This window comes from Clinocottus analis, unplaced genomic scaffold (assembly GCF_023055335.1).
Source record: "Clinocottus analis isolate CAN_PGR_092001 unplaced genomic scaffold, fCliAna1.0.p SCAF_2, whole genome shotgun sequence".
NCBI lineage: Eukaryota > Metazoa > Chordata > Actinopteri > Perciformes > Cottidae > Clinocottus > Clinocottus analis.
In genome coordinates this window covers 9,542,793-9,562,030 of record NW_027175931.1, presented here as the reverse complement: position 1 = coordinate 9,562,030, position 19,238 = coordinate 9,542,793, and the positions used below count along the sequence as shown (strand labels likewise).

The window sequence follows — 19,238 nt, the reverse complement described above, 5'->3', positions numbered from 1 at the left end:
GCAGAGGGAGACACAAAGTGATTTCAACAAAAGACGAACAAGAAAAATGAGGACTGACTTTATTTATTATTTTTTTCACACATTTATTTGACCATTAACCCGCCACCGTTTGTACATGAACAGTTAGTACAGTTCTGTGTGTTTATGATACAGGATACTGTTAAGGGAAACTTGCCTGCAGTGTTTCTGTGACCGCTTTGTGTACAAATCTTTACACGTAGCCACTTCCTTACTGCCTAAAACTGCTTTTTTACGTAGAAACACAGCTCTATCACAGCTTTATGTTGCCTATATCAGAACTCAAATATATCTGGATGAACTTCTAGTTTTAAAGAGCAGACAGTACATGTGGCTGTATCAGTTCTTTGATCCATGTCATCTTCAGCACACAGGGCATGTAAATACAGTTTTACTGTACAGTGCATTTCTTTCTCAGAGCTTTTACTGCTGCTGGTGCTAAGACTCCCACAACAGCCCCGACAACTCCACCCATGACTGCTCCGACGGCCATGCAGACTGGACCACGACACTTGTTGCAGCAACCCCAATCGCAACACCCACTTCAGTAGATGTCACCACCAGACCAGATTTAATGAATTTGTTTTTTCTCCGCCTTTTCTCTTGATTAGGTTTTATACCATTCATGTTGAGACTTTAACTCATCTTGCAGCTGTTCTCCTTTGAACATTGCTCTCAATTCTTCTTCTTTTTGTGTTTTTTGCATTGCACTTGCCATCATGATCATCTCTTCTTTTTCCTGGATCGCTCGCTCAGCCTCCTGGAACATTTCATTCGTGTAAAATGTTCCTCCATTATCACGGACCATAGTTACTATCTTTGCAAGCAGTTGAGGCACCTGTTCGTTATTGGGGACCGTGTTATCGAGGACATGATAACGCCAGTTACATTTAGCAATCAAATTGTTAAGCGGTTGACTTTTCCTAAAGAAATCTTCAATTCTTGTGCTTCCCAGGCGGTCACCGTGAGTGAAGAGAACCAAGGAGTAATCTGCAGCTTGATCCCTGAAGACCTGCTGCAGGAATTCCACAGTTTTCTGTTCTTCCAATGTGAATCTGCTCAACTTGACCACGATTAGGAACACGTGTGGAGCGGGAGCAGAGTCAGAGATGCATTCTTTCAGCTTTCTGATCACCTCCACTTCTTTGTATCTGGTATCATAGATTCCTGGTGTGTCAATGACCGTGACCCTGCGTCCATCTACCATTCCTTTGGCCTTTTTGCATTCGGACTTATAGAGCGTGGAGAGAGGACTGAGATAAAAGCCTTTCGATTTAGGATGGAATTTCCCGAGACACTCTTCCCATTTCATGTCTTTCCAATAAGCACTATTCGTATTTCTTCATGTGGATCAACATCTACAAAGCAATGCAAGACATATCGTCAGTTGTTGGATAGTTGTAGTCAGAGTTTTAATGACAATAATGTAAACATAGTATTAACTTTCATAGATGCATTACCATTTTTAGTTGGATGTTTGGTACATTGTCCATTATAGTTCTATTCTAACTGTTTTTAGTAGAACTGAAGCTGTATCAGTGATGGATCATACATAATCATTAGCCTTTTTCTAAGGCTAGAACAGGACTCATGGGACAATAATTCCCTATGAAACATAGTGAAGTAGAAGTTAAAAGACGCACAAATGAAAAATAAAATAGAAATAACAAAGTAGCCTTATAGGTACCTAAAATATGCTGTACTCAATTGCAATGCTTCAAGAGGCAAAATCAAGAAAGTGGAGTATTTCACAATTGTTGGAGATAAAGCACAAGATAAAACAACCGTTGTATTATTTAACCTGTTCGTTACAGTAGGGGACGGTATTTAGCTTCCACATGGGTTTGTAACCAGTCATCACAACAAAAACGAAGAAGGGAGCGTTTACTTCCGGGTTAAGTGCACCACTCGCTCCGGCTCAACACTGCCGTGTTGCTCGCTAGCAGCAAGAAGAGTCAGTAAACTGACTGCTACCTTCTCGTTTGTCCAAATGGATTATACACCAACTCAAAGTGGGTTCAGACAGCGTAAGTTACGGACGTGACTTCGTCTCTTAAATCAGCGTTTAATATAAGCTGTTAGCTGCATGTGCACATTTTGTTCTTGCTATCTTTCTGGAACAGGACGTTATCTGAACTGATGATGATGATGGTGTTGCCGGTTGAGGCTAATGGCTAGCTAGAGACCGTTGAACAACTTGTAGAAGCACAGACACTAAAAATTACACGTAGCATCGCCACATTTTAATCGTAAGTAATGCGGAAGACAGTATTGGCTAAATGAAGTTGGTAGCTTCCCCACAAATGATTAATTAACGACCTAATTTAGCTAGGTTACACGAGCTCGGCTGGCTAACTGTAACGTAACGTGACTCGGGGGTCTGTGGCGTTACAGGTCCTGTGTGGATGGCTCTGTGGGATCAAGCCATTTGTTTACAGACTATTTAATGCATGTTAGCCAATGTTACCTTATCATGTATACAAGTTAGAATTTGGGTCTTGTGTTTATTTTTGACTCGGATCCGCAGGCAGGAATGTGTGACGAGTATAAGGGTCTGCCTTCGGCTGTCGAATGTATTTCTGGCTATAGCCTCATTCACAATGAGGCTATAGCCAGAAATACATTTGCTTTAACGTTCTCTCAAGTGCTCCAAACGAGTATCTGTGCATCCCCACTTGTAAACAAGCTTCCCCAAAGCACACCAGACCAATGTTCTGTGTTGACCTGTAGGTTTTATGTCACGTGGGTCATGTATTCTTAGTCCTTTGGACTGACAGGGAAAGGAGGTTGAAACTGAAACAGCTTGTGGCTCTCGAGGTTATGCAATCTGCTCTCGTGATACGTGTGTGTGATGAGGTTACTACTTCCTCAGGGAATGGATATAACAAGCTCCTCCTGCATTAGATATTCACACTGGGGTTGGGTGAACAGTTATAACCGTTTTGGCAATAATTTCACATTAGAACAACAACTCTGTTAATACATTTGTGATTCGAGAGTAAATTTAGCAGTACACTTTAACTTTATTGCCCCTTCAGAAGTGGGGAAATAAATCTGCTATTGTTTGCCACAGAGGATGCTCTGATAATGCCACGCCCATGTTTTGTTTTCTTCTGTGTAAAATTACTTCTGGGATTTCTACACTGTTCTACACAAACAGAGCTCCAAGGACACACTTCACATCTTCAGGCATGCATATTCCGTAGTGGTTGTCTTTGATATGCTCCAGACTTCAGTCGGCCAAAGAAGTTCAGCATGTCCACAGGGCAACCAATGGTAGAGACTGGTAGATCTTGAATGTCTATGAATTTAAATATAACTTAAACAACAAAAAAGGGTGACAATACATTTGGAAAATTCTCCTCTTCACACAGTTGGTGCATGCTTGTTACTCAGGTTTTCCTGTAATTGTGGCTGTCTTGCATTTGCTTGCTTTACAAGGTTTGGGCAACCCCTTGACACATTTTTCACCACTCTCTTTTCACCCAGAGCCTACTATGCGTTTAAGGAATAGCTCCGTGGATGGGATAGACGGAAACCAGCTGTTTGAGGATACGAGTGGAGCTGCACATGGACGACAGGCAGGATACAGGTGGGAGCAAGGCTGAAGTTAGGCTGGCTAGGAACTGTTCTGAATATGTCGTCTGATTGCACTTTGTTACTGTGTTTCTGCATCATAATACATCAAGGAAAAATCAATCAGATCAATGTCATTTTGACTCTATGGGGGAGGGGCGGGGAATAAAAAACAAGACAACTCCTAGTACGCTAATTTGCTTTCTGCTAATTTGGCTTTACAGTCTTTTGTATCGTCTTCTCACAAATTAATTTACCATATGCATGTATTGATTTTAGCTGACACATGTGTCATTTACTTTAAGTTGCATGTTCTTGTGATTATGTTGGCAGTAACCAGCAGGCCGGGCCTCAACCAGCAGAATTTTCTGCCCAATCCATCCTGTCGGACCCCATGTCTAACCTGGCCATGGCATATGGCAGCTCACTGGCATCACAGGGAAGGGAAATGGTGGACAAGAATGTAAGAATGAGTCTTTCATATTTTATATTATTGCTAACCAGATATTATGCAAAAGGTGTCCTTCAAAATGGCTTCAAAGGCCTGTTAATACATCAGATCAAGGCAAAAGAAGGATGAATAATGTGTTTACGCTTGCTTGTTTCAGCTGGACAGGTTCATCCCAATTTCTAAGCTAAAGTATTATTTTGCTGTGGATACGGTGTACGTTGGGAAGAAACTGGGCCTTCTAGTTTTTCCTTACATGCACGAGGTAAGTCTGTTTACACCTGCTAAATATACATTATTCTGTATGCTACTGTGCACCAGTAGAGGTAATACTGTGCATGTTAGGCTTTTTGTAGACAGTGTGTTGAGACAAAATACCTATTTCTTGTTCTGCTTGTAGTTTAATTTTAATATTAAAAAATAATAATGATAATTTGCAAGAATCTATGCTACAGTACTACATGTTTTCAGCCCAAAGTGTAGTCGGTAAGGATTGAGCAAGTTGTAAGTGTGTGATCATGTGTGTGTTGTAGAACTGGGAGGTGAGCTACCAGCAGGACACTCCTGTGGCTCCACGCTTTGATGTGAACGCTCCTGATCTCTACATTCCCGCCATGGGCTTCATCACATACGTCCTGGTGGCTGGACTGGCCCTCGGCACACAGAACAGGTACAGATGATACACATCCATTCTTATCAACGACAACAACAATGATACCGGTTTTGAAAATATGCTAATCTAATATGCTTTATGATCATTAAAAAAAGGTTGAATATTTCTTAGTTGTTTGCTGTTTGTTGGTTTAATGTGAATTCTAGGTATCTACTGTAGAGTTCACACTGTATCATTCTGAAGGGACTATAAATTTGTTCACCCTTCAGGTTTTCTCCGGAGCTGCTGGGTGTTCAGGCCAGCTCAGCATTGGTGTGGTTGATCATGGAAGTCCTGGCGGTCCTGCTGTCGCTCTACCTTGTGACCGTTAACACTGACCTCACGACCATAGACCTGCTGGCCTTTTCCGGCTATAAATATGTTGGGTATGGCATGCACAGCAGCTTTCTAGGTTCAGTTTTTCATCACCAACTCACTCTCTGAAGCCTCTCACCTCCTCTCAATAGTTGTGTTTCTTTGTTTTGCTGAGATGTTTATTCTTTTCTAACCGTAAATTTTCCCTCAATGGAAAAGGCCAAAACATCTCGTAAATGTAATTTAACATGAAAGTTCTGTGGATATTATACCTAACCTATGAATGTTAATGCATCTCTCTTCTCTCCGTTTCCTCAGGATGATTATAGGGGTAGTAGCAGGCCTGTTGTTTGGGAGGCCAGCGTACTATCTCTCTTTACTGTGGTGCTGTGCCTCCATCTTTGTTTTTATGGTGAGTAACAGCATCTACTAACTCTTGGGTTTAAATTAATGATCTTGTTTGCCGTGATTGCACACTCTCTCACGTTCCTTCATGTTGCTGTTTTAACCTACTTATACACTCTTGATGTCATCCATACTCACATCGCACACACATTAACACTCACTGGCCAATTTATCAGCTACACCTGTACAACATAATTCAATTAAACACGCCTGCAAAGTGTTTAAATGGACTACATCCTATTGAGATAACTTAATTAACCAAAATCTGAACAGTGTCACCAACACAAAGAATGGATGTTGTGTAATATTCATTAATCGACCATTGAACACACACACACACACACACACGTATGTATGTATGTATGTATGTATGTATGTATGTATGTATGTATGTATGTATGTATGTATATATATATATAAATGTGTGTGTGCGTGTGCGTGTTTGTGTTCAATGGTCGATTAATGAATATTATATTTTTGTCTCTTAGATCAGAACGCTGCGTCTGAAGCTGTTATCTGAAGCGGCGGCAGAGGGGAGACTGGTGAGAGGAACCAGAAACCAGCTGAGGATGTACCTCACCATGTCTATAGCAGCAGCACAACCCATCGTCATGTACTGGCTCACCTACCACCTCATCAGATAAAACCCACACACTCATTGTGTAGATGAACTGGGCTGTCCGAATGCCATTCTAACCATCTTAAAAACTCAACAAAACACACACACACACACACACACATCGAAGAAGCTGGACTTGGATGAAACGCATAACAACAGTTGTCTGGAAAATATCCCACCACTTCCCAGACATCGAGATAGACTTGCACAGTCACACGACGCACACCACGTATGCATGGTGCAAAACAACACATGCTACAAGACTATTAGGAGAGGACGTGAGGCACTACTGCCTTTTTTTTCTCACAGCACCGCCCTGAGACATTGGTATTGCCTTTTTTGTATGTAGTGTCTTCCATGTGTGAAAAATGTAAGTGGCTTTAAGTTGGTTTTCTATACATTGTAATTATTTGTTAATTATGTGTTTTAGTAATATTTAAATATGTTTGTGTATAGAAAAAGTATTATTACAGATGTTGCTTAAGTCTGATATTTCATGTCATTGTTCTGAGCCGACTAAAGAAAGCACACTAACCTCATACAAACCGTCCATTTGATGACGAGAAAAATGTCAAATCCAGGTTTAAAGGAGGCTCTGCTTCGATTTCTGACAAATTGTTTACTTTATGACTGAGAGAAACACCTGTTGTCATGATCGGATCTCGAAACAAGGGTCATCTAACTGGAGTGTAAGCGTAGTGACCCCTCAATTGTATCTGTTTCATTGTTTTGTATGTGCTTTGATACATGATGAGCTTTGATGCCTGACAATTCTTGAATAGAAACATCTACACCCTCATGTCGTGGCTTACAACTGTTTCTAAGACACGACATGAGGGTGTGGACCTCGCAGTTAAATGTCAAGTGAACTTTGATATCCTTTTTAAAAACAGAGTAAATGATTTAGTGCTTTTCATATTGAAAGATGTACATAAAAGGGAGGGGGGATATGGTTTGTTCTGGGAAAATTGTTTACTTTCTTGTGCTTTAATGTGCTTGTATATCATCTAATGTCACAGCGTTTTGTATGTTGCCAATGTCAGATCAAACCAGGGTAGGAATCACATTTATTTAAATTAATTCAAGAATCAGGATTTTAGCATCTTTCCCAGAACATCAAATTATTGATGAATGCTTTTTCAGTCAACTGAGATGCCAATAAAACCTTTTTCCCCAATTATTTTGAGTGCTCATTTAAAGATAATTCCTACAATTGCAGAATTACAAATTATTTATTCCATACTTGTGGAGCCAGTATTTAACTTTTTCGAGGATTACTCCTGACGAATGATACCCACTTCCTTATGTGCTCAAAATTTGCATGTAGATTTTTTTTTTTATTTACCAAAGAAACTATTGCAGCTACATTTGCATTACAATATGTAATCTTCCTTCTTTCCCCTTGTGTTATGAAGGGGAAGAAGGTTAAATCCTTGAGTACTGCAAACTAAAATGTCCCTTTTTTTTATCTTTTCTTTGAGCCTTGAGTTTTTAAGTGTGATGTGCTGTTGTTTCAAGTTAATGCGACTATCAGGCCTGCTGTTAACTATATCATCAAGAATTTCCTAAACGATAATACATTTACTGAGTCCACTAGGCAATTACATAATCCAGGGAATAACTACACTGTTGAATATTTGACCAGTGGTTACAAACAAAACCATTGAAATTACAGCATTTAAAAAAAAAATCACAACAACCTGCAAGCCCGTATTGAAGATACATGTATTTATTTAGTAGGTTATTTCGGTAAGAAAAGCAAGGAAATTATGTACTTCCTGATTATCACACAATATAGTGTTTTCTAAATCACACAAACATAACACATCTAAATCTCAATATTCTTTGTGACTCACTAAAGCTAAATAAACATGTGGAAATGCTGGTTATATTTCTTTGTAGTGGTACAATAATGCTCAATACAGGACTTGACGACGTTTGAATGACGAAGACTTCATTCTGTCGTGTCCACATTCTTCCAGAAGCCTCTGTTGTGATTAATAGCCTGACGAAGCCTGGTCTGCATTGTCCTCTCCACTGGGTACCGCTCGTAGAGCGGGAGCAGTAACAGATAGTGACAGGTGAGGGATTCTGGCAAATGGATCTCAGTGGCGTTGGGCAAGACGGCGACTCTCATCTCGATGCTCTCCATGCCACAGAAGGGCACCCGGTTGCAGCCCGTGAGGAACACTGGTGGCAAAAATAGCATCTTAAATGAATTAAAGACAACTTCATAGGAAAAAAACATGAATGTGAATGTTTCGCTCAGCTGAAATTGTTCAACTATAAAAATCAACAGTCAATTTATATTACATTTAGCTGACACTTTTATCCAAAGCAACTTCCATTTTTGCTCTATAAACCATAGACACAGCAACGGGGACCGATTCAGGGTTAAGTGTCTTGCTCAAGGACGTAACGACAAGGACTAGCAGAGCCGAGGCTCAAACCACCAATCCTCTGATCCACTGATTGAAAGACCAGCATGCTAACCACTGAGCCACAGTTGCTATTACTTACAAAGGAACTTTTTCTTTTCCTCCGGTGTCAGATTCTCAAACACCTCCCAGAAAGTCACGATGTTTGGATGCTGGTCATGGTATTCTCCTTCATAAACGGTGTTCTGTTTGGGAAAACACACATGTGGAATTTACTCAATCACTGTACATTACATTATTATGTCCATTATTTTTCACAATCACATTATATAATGCTACTTTATGCCACCTTTTACTTCTGCTGCACTTCAACTCAGAGAGGAAGAATCAACGTTTTAATCAACGGATTTAACCAACAGCCAGTTTGTTCCGAGCTACCTTTGACATTTTTCAACAGGATATAAAAATGTGTCAAAGATCTTCCCAAACTTTGTGGCTCATAACCCAAATTCCACAACATAGTTTTAAATTTGATTTTCTGTGTTATGTCCTTATTTCATGATGACTTGGTAAAAGCTATATTGTGTGCTGATGAACTTTGCATGCCTGAACTTTAAATCACTTCTTGTTGATTTGTTCTGGTGAAACTTTAAAATAACCAACAATTACTAATTGCATAAGCTAAACTCAGAAAGTGAGTGGGTGGCGATAAAGCTCAGTTTCTACATGTCTGACTCTTCAAGATTCAAAAGGAAAAAGCTTCTTGAGCAGACCTTCTTGAACACCTCCCAGTCATAGTTTTCTTGGCCCACCGTCACTGCATGCAACTCCTCGGGCTGGAAGAACTCCACCACGTCGATGTCACACACCTTGAAGAAGCCCTTCTTAAACGCTTCAAACACTCCCTCCACTGATTTGTTGAAGGCATAGTTGATGAAGGCGTCTACGAACTGTTTTCTGTTAAGAAAAAGAATGAAACAGGAATTAGTGCTCTGCAGTTTTATTCCTCAGTCAACCAGTCCTCTTAGACATTCGTGTAAAATAGTTAAAAACATGTTTTGTGAGGTCACGGTGACCTTTGACCCCCAAAATAAATCAAATCAGTTCGTCTTTGAGTCCAAATGGACGTGCGCCGAATTAGAAGAAATCCCTTCCGCGTGTTCCTGAGGTTCCGCGTTCACCAGAATGGTCTGGACCGGCGGACAACCAGAAAACATAATAACAAATGTAAACTAAAATATAAAAGTAGCTTCAACTGAGAGTTGGAGATGTCCAGAAATCTTCCATCTCCGCTGTAAGTCTGTTCAGATAAATGTTCCTAAAGGTTTCGCTGCATTGCCCTCTATGGGACAAAGGTTTGAACTGGACGTTACTCACAGCGAAATGGCAAGAAATGTGAGAGGATATCACAGACACAGACTGACAAATGTTTAAACGTTTAAAGTTTGTGAGGCAGACTCTAAATCTGTGCTGCTGTGCATATCGTGCAGACTGTGGAAGCATACTTGTTTGACGCTGTGACAAGTTTTCCAGCTTCTGTCGGATCAAGCTCAACTTCCTCCCCGCACCAGGGCGCCTGTAAGGGATAGTAATTATAGCCAGTTTAGAATATTGCAGCAATATATGTAGGCATCGGGGTCCAAATATGTAATTACACTGGCACTCATTCAGACTGTGATTTAATAAACGTACAGTGAAAGGGGTCTCCAGGTCATTGACTACATCAGGGGTGTAGTCCTCCAACATGCACCTCAAAGACCTGAAGACACAGTGAATGTGCAAAAAGATCAACTGAATACAACTTTGATGTGCAGATGTCATCAATTATTGTTTCAAATCAAAACTACCAAACAGATGATACATTATCTGTAGTTATGCACAAATGTCTTCTGTTAATCAAGAATAGAAAACAAAAACAAAACAAAAACATTACTCTGCCATGACAGGTTCAAACTCCTTCATGTCGTCCAGTGAGGGTTTGACTCTCAGCAGCTTCTTGAAGAGGACCAGTGGGAAGGGCATGCAGACGATGTTGTGGTTGTAAAGAGCCAGGCCACACAGAATGCCAAACAGGAAGTAAGTCTTCTCCTCCACCTTTGGCTGTTTGGTTGATGACAAACACGTGAGAAGGATTTGACATGACGCCATAACTCTCACAAGTTTTCAAAGGATGATATGGTCAAAATGTACTGTCTTCAACTGAGACGTAAAAAGCACATTCATGTTGTACAATCAACATTATTTCTTCACACTTTATTGTACTCAGCTCACTTGTATGCAATCGTCTTAAATGTTTTAAAAGTACCGTGTTGCCACAAATAGGCCAAATACATAAATCCGGTTGAGGGATTTGTTTAGTGCTTACAAAAAAGATTAGTATGTGCAAGGATTGAATAAATGGTTACTTTTATTTTCTGATCTTACCTTAGGAGGGAACCAAGCCAGAGTCTTGCTCTCATTGAACATGAACCATTCAGACTCAGGAGCTATCAGCTCATCAAACACATGCAGGAAGAAGTCTCTTTTGTGGACATTTGTCAACTTCCGGTTATCTACAAATTGCACCTAGGAATAGAATAGAATCCTTTGAACACAAACTGAATTACTATCATCACTGACAATAAATATCCATACAGGGTTGACTTCCCTGACATCCATAGTGTGCAAGTAACAAACTGTTTTGTGGGACTTCCAAATGCATAATTACTATACTGACAGCTCACCTTCACTCATTCATTGTACTCTTATTTTGATAACATAAACATTTGTAATTTGTGTTTGGATTTTTTTTTTGACAATTAATTTCCAATTGTATCTCAATTCTTTACTGTAACAAACAACTTGCATGAGGGGACAATTCATTTTACACGAATAACAATAGTGTAAAACATGCTATTTGGTTTCAGTTGTATTGTGGGAAGTGTTGCCATGAAGCTACACAACTTTGCTTCGGAACACAGAAGCTGGCAAAGTGTTGATGGCGTGTTTACCAACAGCTCCCTTTTGAAAGCGCAGTGGTCTGCTGCCTTCAGCTGCCTGAAGGTGTCCTCCACCAGGTGAGTTCGTCTCAGAGTTAGCTGGAACACCGGGGCCGAGTCTTGGCAATTCAACTTCTCAGGACACCACAAAGCCAGGTTGTAAGTGGCACGTTCCACACCCTGGAATTACAAACCCCTTCTTTACAAATGAACCCCTCAATGAACCCCTTCTTTACAAAGAAATCTCACAGCGGGGAAGAATTTGATTACAATGATACAGTACAAGACATATATTATTTTAAATAAATGCTCATATTAAGAAACAATTGCAGCCATATAATGCATTATCATAAATCATCATCATGATCTATTCTTACGACATACTGTACCTTCTCGAAGGATGCATAGATGTTGAAGACCGCCACCTTGCAAACCAGGTTCAACAGGAATGGATAGCGGCAGAAAATGGCTGGTGTGGAGTCGTCATCCTTTAAGAAAATTATCAATAATTTACCAAGAATATGATTTCACAAAAGGCAGTAAATAACTGATTGTTTATACTGCACTGTGTGTTCTTACCTCGACGTGAGAAAATGTTTTCCAAAGAGTGATGTCAGCGATTGCCGCCACACTTGTACTGATTTCCTCCACATAAAAGGTGCTCAGTGGGACTTTGTAAGACTGTCCGGCTTTGTTTGCCTGCGGAAAAATAGAAAACATGATTTAAAAATATTAGAATAGAATAGAATATTACTTCATTCAATCATGTACAAATATTTTTTTTGACTTGTGTTGGGAATTAAATAAAAAACTGTCAATGAATCAGCCGTGAGACTACTTTTAGTCTCAGTGGTGATGCTGATCACACAAAAAGACAAATATTTTCCAAAAATCGCTTTAGAAAATTACTTTGCCGGAGATAATGACCAAACACTTTCTTTGGAAGGCAGCAACATTCATGACAATTTAAAGCACAAACAAAAGCGAGCTGCAATCAACCCCCTCTAAATCTATTTTTCAACCGCTGTTCCAGATAAAACTTTGATTAAGGGGCAAAATCTGTCTGGAGCCCATTCCAAGATTAAAGGATTGCCTTTCATCTTTGAGCCCAAAGCTAGGCTATAATAGTTCTGACACTGCACCCACTCATGACTGTAATAGCACTGACTTTGTAGAGCAGCTTGAGGGCCTGCAGCAGGTATCTGACTCCCGGGTTGTGAGTGGCCAAGAGGCCATTACTTAGCATGAAGGCCAGGGCCTTTCTGAACACCAAGATGTGTCTCTTCAGGATGGCGGGTGTCAGGGAAGACCACTGGCGTCCTGCAGATCAAAAACTGCACATTAAGACCAGTTTGACAGCATGCATATAGAAAAAACAAACAAAGTGAACACTGCAGATATCTGCAATTATGTGATCAATGTTTAAATAAACCAAATAACTCATAGTCCTACATCATCAACTTCAATAACATAAACCATGTCAACAAGTGTGTTCCAGCATCAATTTTTTATGTCCCTGTAAAGATCATTTATATATATATATATATATATATGTATATATATATATATATATATATATATATATATATATATATATATATATATATATATATATATATATATATGTATATATATATATATATATATATATATATATATGTATATATATATATATATGTATATATATATATATATGTATATATATATATATATATATATATATATATATATATATATATATATATATATATATATCACATTCTTTCACAATCACATTATCTTATGATGACTGGATATAGTTTTAATCTTATTCTATTGAATAATTGTTCTGTGAAAACAATTTTGCACAATAAGTGAAAGTTTAATATATAATATTGTACGTCTAATTTTGTGATATTTCTCAAAACCGTACAGTAAGCTCAAGCATAATTTTTACATCTTTAACAAAAAGACAATACATAAAGTTATCTGTTTACTCAGTGTTTCCAGAGTCTTTTCATGGAGCTTTCCAATAATGACGGCCAACGGCAACACCTCGTTCATGACCTGAGACTCCTCTTGGAGGAGCGGACATGTCAGCAGAATCGAGAGGACCTCTGTTGACTTCAGGGCAGTTGTTGATGCATAAAGCAACCCAATCAGGGTTTTAAGGTTTACCTGCATGGAAAATAGATATATGGTGGCAATGTTCACACAGCATGCACACGTTTGTAAAGAAATACATCTACATCTATTACAACGTTACAAAATAGCTTTCCTCATTCAGCCAATGCATGTCTGAAGCAACAGAAAAAATAAGCAAAGTGAAGCATTAAAAAAGGAAAATGTATGTTCTTTACGGATTGTTTGATCCACGGTACAGCCAGCAGCTGGTCGAAAGCGCGGCCGGCGGCTTCAAGGTCCACAGTTAAGGCGTCTGGAGATGGAGACCCACTGATACCAAAAACAAAAGATTTAATCCAAATAGCAGCACTGGTGTAGATGTATGGTATTCAGACTATGCTTATAATTGTCGAGATCACTCTCATAATCTTGACATTATGGCACAGTTTGCTACTACACAGTAAACACTAGAAAAGACTCACTCAGACTTTGTGAAACTTGCAACAAGACTTGAACTCGTCATAAACATCGAAGATATTTCTCTGTTGAATAAACAAAGAGGGGAACTTACAAACACTGGAGTTACTGCTTATGAGAATGATATTTCATGTATGCAGCTACATAATTACAACCGTAGTACAGTTATGAAAAAAGGACCTTTTTGCCTCGGCGTTGCCAAGTCTCATTGACAGCCATCTTTGCAGTGTTGTTTCATCAAGACGCCCAGTTATCTGTCCCCGGTCAGAGCTCTTCAATCACAGACAATACATTTCACTTGATCATGACAAAATAGCAATTTAAACTTAAAATTCACCAGAACAATTTAATAGAAAAAGGACATTCATTTTAGGAAGAAAAAAATAGTTTCACACCAATGTGCTTACTTATAATCAATTAAATCAGGGTATATTTATGTGAAAGTATATCAGAACAATGAGTCTTTAATAGGTGAACACATTACCTGTGTAGGCGAAGTGTAAGAGAAGCTTGTGTTCCACCCGGCTGATATTTTCAAGTCTGCTTCAACAAATAAAACATATTTACAATTAGCATTTAAATCTGCTGGTATAACACCAATCTACTTTCACAGAACACACCCGGCATACTTACATTTTAATTTCACTGAATACTTAACAATCAACTGTTGTGAAGGTTGAATATCGAACTGTCCAAGAAAAAGGCCCATCTTTAGCTTAAAACGTCATCCACTAGTCGTGGGAGTTAGTTACATCCTAACGTGCATCTCCTGGGACGATTAAAGAACCCACTGTCTTCAGATACACACCGTTGGGTATGTCACTGTCAGAGGTCCATGGTACATCTACCAGAGTGGGAGTCAGACTGTCCTCTGTCCTCCCTGTTCCAATTTGACCTTTGGCTCCATTACCAAAAGCCCACAGCTGGCCGGAGGAGCCCAAAACCAGAGTGTGACGTCTGAGAGACAAGAAACAGCTGTGAATGTTATGTTGCACCTTACAAAATAAAAGTACGTAAGTTAGGCATCTCGAGTTAGACATTCTCAAAGTTATTATAAGCATGATTTCATGATGACAAAACTAAATAATCCTTTCTTAAAAAGGAAACTGTTATGATGATCAACCTTATCTCTACCTATCAGAGTTAGGTACATAGTGCGGGGCGCAGCAACATGTGTTTATCCTCAGCCGTGACATACTCGGGATGAGGAAGAGTAAAGCAAACACAGACTGGTGGAGTTTATTGCCCTCCAAAGCCATCGTGGGCAGTTTTTGTTGGATAGAGTCACAGTCATCAACACAGAGAAAGAGAGACGTGTGTGTGTGTGTGTGTGTGTTACTATGCATGTGTTACTTTGTTCTCCACCAGGGCAATTCTTGGCATTGTATTTTTTTATTTTATTTAATGGTCTGCCTAGTTTTTACCTGCCACATGAAATCTGAGAGGCAGGTCCGCCGAGACCGTCGACCAGTCTGGGTATCACTTCATTAGTTGAGGAGTTGTGACCCAGCTGACCGTAGCGTCCCTCTCCAAAAGTGAGAACCTGGCCATCCTAGAAATCACAGCGTCACACAAGATCACCAGCAGCAACGTGTGAAGACATGTCATGATCTTGACAAAGTGAGACTTTATGATTGAACAAAGTGAGAAGTGGTTGTACCTGCGTTAACACAGCAGAGTGGGCCTCTCCACAGCTTATAAAGGAGACGCCTCGAGATCTGAGGGCGGGTACCATACAGATGTTGAACCTGCCTGTTGAAGGTTATGAGAAATGGAAGAAAAAAAGATGCTTACTTCAAAACTATACATATGAGTTTGGATAAATACGATGGAAGAAAGTAAATAATCAAGAGGTTGTTGTGAGGTTAATAGCACCTGTTAGAACATCTGATTTATTTATTACATACCAGTCACAAAAGAATATTTTTTTCTCTGAAAAAATAACACGTCAGGCTCTTTCCAGAATCCTCAATAACTTGTCGAACAATTAGATGAAATAATATTTAGTTTACAGCACAATAAAACCTAATACTAACATATTTATCACTGCATTAACTGCATCTAGCGAAGCTGCATATTGGTTGGTTTAATACAGCGTCGTGAACCCAAAATAGTTTTCTGTAATTTAATTGCAATAAACAGATAAAACGGATGCCAAAATTCGTACATAATGATGCGGATGTAATGTTTTGTCAGTTCTTTCCACAAGAAACCAAGCAAACCACTTTTAAAATGCTTTCTTTTCTGAATGTAGTTGAGATAAAGCCGTTCTAGGCTATGCCATCTCTATGCCTAACGTCATCTGGGCATAAACACGTCATTGACATTATTGTTTAAGTCATAGCCAGTCTATGTTTTTACACAAACATATAAACTCATACCTTTTCATCCAGTTTCTGACAAAATAAGAATTACTATGAAGGAGCTCTGGACGCCCAAAGACAGATGCATTGTATTTTCCCTCCATTTCTGAATCCACGTCAGGAGGAGAATCTCAATTCTGTCACAAATAATACTCGCTTGAGTTGCAATATTTTAGATTGCGCAAATCCACATCTATTTGTGTTTATTAATGAAGTCGCACTGTGCCAAAAGTTCATTGCCTGCAGGTGGTGAGTGTTTAAATTGCAGTAGCTGTTACTCTCTATGCCTGTAGGTGGCACAGATTGTCCACTTTAATGGATATTCTGCCGCTTGCTACATGTGAGCAAGTGAATGTGAAAGTAAGTTAGAGTAGAGTGTTTGTACCCTTCTCATCCACCCTTTTGAGCCCCAGCTGGCCAGATTCATTGGCCCCACAGCAGTACACCAGACCCGGGAGTGTGAGGAACAGAGTGTGGGTCGCTCCGGCTGAAATCTGGGTCACCGCTACGCCGGTCAGAGTGCAGACCAGTTCTGGGACATACTGCAGAGTAATGTCTTTCCCCAGACCCAGCTGACCATGACTGTTCAAACCCCACGAAAAGACATCACCTCCTTTAAAGTGGGAAAAAAATTGATTTAAACACAGTTAATATACTGCCTATACATTTTTAAAACATATTGTTTCTCACATATATAACAGTCGGGTGGTATCGGTAGGAGGCTGGTATCACTAACCACTCAAGACATACTAAGTATTAAAGAGGCGTAATATAAATGCTCTGTTTCTTGAATATACTTTGTATTTGTAAACCATTGCTGCAGCTGTGTTTTCTTGAAGCTCCTCTTATACTATTGTGAAGCGATTTATCGTGCCTGAGGGGAATAGGGAGCCTGGATTTGGCACAGTGACATAGTGACATATGACAATCATAACTACGTTTCATAAAACTTAACATCACAAGAACTGGCAGTGTTCCATATAAACAAACAAAGATGTCATAGATGTGTTCATTGTCTTACCTTTCGTCAGTGCCAGAGAGTGGGAGTTCCCACAAGCAACTTGAATCACTGCCATTTGCAGTGGTATTGGCACCTGACTGCATGTTGATGAGACCATACAATAACAACTTAAAAGGCTTTGCTTTCTTTCAGTGATAAGTATGAATATACATATATTAAACAGACTGAAATCTTGCCTTGGTCTGTTGCACAGTAGATTTGGTAAAATCCCTCGCTGTCCATCGCCTCCGGCGCCCCAGGAGAACACCTGTCCAGATGCACACACAGCCAGACAGTGGTCCTGACCGCAAGCTATGGACACCACATTGCCCAGCCCCTCCACACGACCTTTACAGGAGGACGGCCAGAGAGTCACAAACCGGAATGCACAGAGTAACAATACATATCTAATGTAACGCATTCAGTTAGGGCTGTAATCACCCTACTACTTAAAATGTGTTATAATCTATAAAGTAGGATAAGTGAAAGTGCTTATTAACAATGGTGGGCAGTAACAATGTACTTCTTATGGCTGGGTAATATAACAATATTATATTGTGATGTGAGATTAGATGATAAAGCTTAGATTTGAGATATTTTAGTATGCCATATGTGTTGTCATTTGCATGACAGTAAACATTACTTTCTGAATTTACAAAATTATCTATTTATATTATTTACCTTTGTCATTATATCCATATTACTGATGAATATTTACCATTGTGTAAATATTTTTGTAAGACCGTACAAAATCGATTTTGTGATGTCTTGACTTTCCCACCAACACTTGAACTCAACGCACTTTAAAGCACTCAGGTAACTTTCGCTGCCTCCACGAAACGAAACTGAAACTTAAGTGCAATAAACTCGTTGACTGTCAGTAAACATAAGATAAAGTCCGTCCTTTCATCCGATTCACTCGACAGACTTGTAAATAAAAAATAAAAAAAATCTTACATTTAACTGAACTGGGCTATTATCGAGTGTTAACGTGATGTGACTCGTCTTATTATGTCGACCATTACCTGGCTTATTTCCATCTTTGAGTTTCTTTCGTCCAAGTTGTCCGTGTGAGTTGTGTCCACATGATAAAACGCCTCCATCCCGAGTGAGGAATAAGGTGCACTGGTCCCCGCAGCAGATGCTGGTTATAACTCCGGGGACAGTCCATAAAGTCGGACTGAGGGCTTCCCGAGGACCGAACTGTCCACTGGAGCTGTCTCCCCAACAGTACAGCTGCACCACCATGTCTCCACTCAGCTGATGTGCTTACAACGTTTGTGGTGGGCGGCTATTTATGTCAGAAGATGCTGCCTTCACGTGCAGTTGGTGGAATTTAAACTATGCACTTCAGCTGCCCGTTCTTCAGGTATATATTGAGTGTGCATTTCTTGTTAAAATGTCTAACACAATGACTAACTTTGTAACATAGTACAATTTGTCATTTACTTTTGACCGAAGGAAGGCAATAGCGCACAACCAAGAGGATGTACGATTGAGATACTGGAATGTACGATCCTATAAAGAAACATGGAAGGCAGCATGAGCTCAACAGAAGTTCAGAAGTTGCTTTTATATATTTCAAAAGTCACGTTCGACGTTGTGTAATCACGACCATTCACATACAGTGCGCTATTTTCTCACATTTTTGACAGTCAATCTTAAAAATACAAAATATGATGTAGGCAAGTCAAACTGTCATTACTTTTTAATACACAAAAATAAGTATAAATAAGACAAATATACCTACATAAGTTATGTTGTGATTATGTTGTCAAAATACGTGTCAAACTGTGTCAACAATACATGTGTTAAATATACAATACATGACTCAAACTGGTCAGGTATTGGTTTGGTTTTCACAGAAATGAAACTTAAATGCTTAGTAGATTTTTCTGCAGTGAGG

The 19,238-nt window shown here is 39.4% G+C and overlaps 2 protein-coding genes and 1 pseudogene across 6 annotated transcripts; 1 reads left to right on the top strand and 2 right to left on the bottom strand.

Moving 5' to 3' along the window:
- Positions 1–625: 625 nt before the first annotated feature.
- Positions 626–1,876, bottom strand: LOC137791170 (GTPase IMAP family member 4-like; annotated as a pseudogene).
- Positions 1,877–1,900: 24 nt separating this feature from the next.
- yif1b (Yip1 interacting factor homolog B (S. cerevisiae)) lies at positions 1,901–7,210 on the top strand. Of its 3 annotated transcripts, XM_068585728.1 has the most exons (9): positions 2,935–3,294; positions 3,393–3,459; positions 3,508–3,610; positions 3,928–4,057; positions 4,203–4,307; positions 4,576–4,712; positions 4,925–5,080; positions 5,328–5,421; positions 5,903–7,210. In XM_068585728.1, exons 1-9 carry the CDS (start codon positions 3,274–3,276, stop codon positions 6,056–6,058), a joined length of 969 nt encoding a protein of 322 aa, XP_068441829.1. In that variant the 5' UTR covers positions 2,935–3,273; the 3' UTR covers positions 6,059–7,210. The 3 variants fall into 3 exon arrangements, with proteins under 3 accessions (XP_068441832.1, XP_068441830.1, XP_068441829.1); XM_068585731.1 differs by lacking the exons at positions 2,935–3,294; positions 3,393–3,459 and adding an exon at positions 1,901–2,030; XM_068585729.1 differs by lacking the exons at positions 2,935–3,294; positions 3,393–3,459 and adding an exon at positions 1,902–2,045.
- Positions 7,211–7,756: 546 nt separating this feature from the next.
- LOC137790625 (probable E3 ubiquitin-protein ligase HERC6) lies at positions 7,757–18,587 on the bottom strand. Of its 3 annotated transcripts, none has more exons than XM_068585024.1 (23): positions 18,358–18,587; positions 17,530–17,680; positions 17,354–17,430; positions 16,718–16,945; positions 15,630–15,721; positions 15,394–15,521; positions 14,778–14,926; positions 14,454–14,509; positions 14,150–14,241; positions 13,975–14,034; positions 13,729–13,822; positions 13,366–13,546; positions 12,558–12,709; positions 11,969–12,088; positions 11,779–11,877; positions 11,402–11,569; positions 10,836–10,976; positions 10,345–10,511; positions 10,104–10,170; positions 9,917–9,987; positions 9,185–9,368; positions 8,554–8,656; positions 7,757–8,223 (listed from the first exon to the last, which is right to left on the bottom strand). In XM_068585024.1, the coding sequence occupies exons 1-23, from the start codon at positions 18,578–18,580 to the stop codon at positions 7,988–7,990; spliced, it is 3,039 nt and encodes a 1,012-aa protein (XP_068441125.1). In that variant the 5' UTR covers positions 18,581–18,587; the 3' UTR covers positions 7,757–7,987. The 3 variants fall into 3 exon arrangements, with proteins under 3 accessions (XP_068441125.1, XP_068441126.1, XP_068441127.1); XM_068585025.1 differs by having other exon boundaries at positions 17,530–17,600; positions 18,358–18,581; XM_068585026.1 differs by lacking the exons at positions 16,718–16,945; positions 17,354–17,430; positions 17,530–17,680.
- Positions 18,588–19,238: the final 651 nt, after the last annotated feature.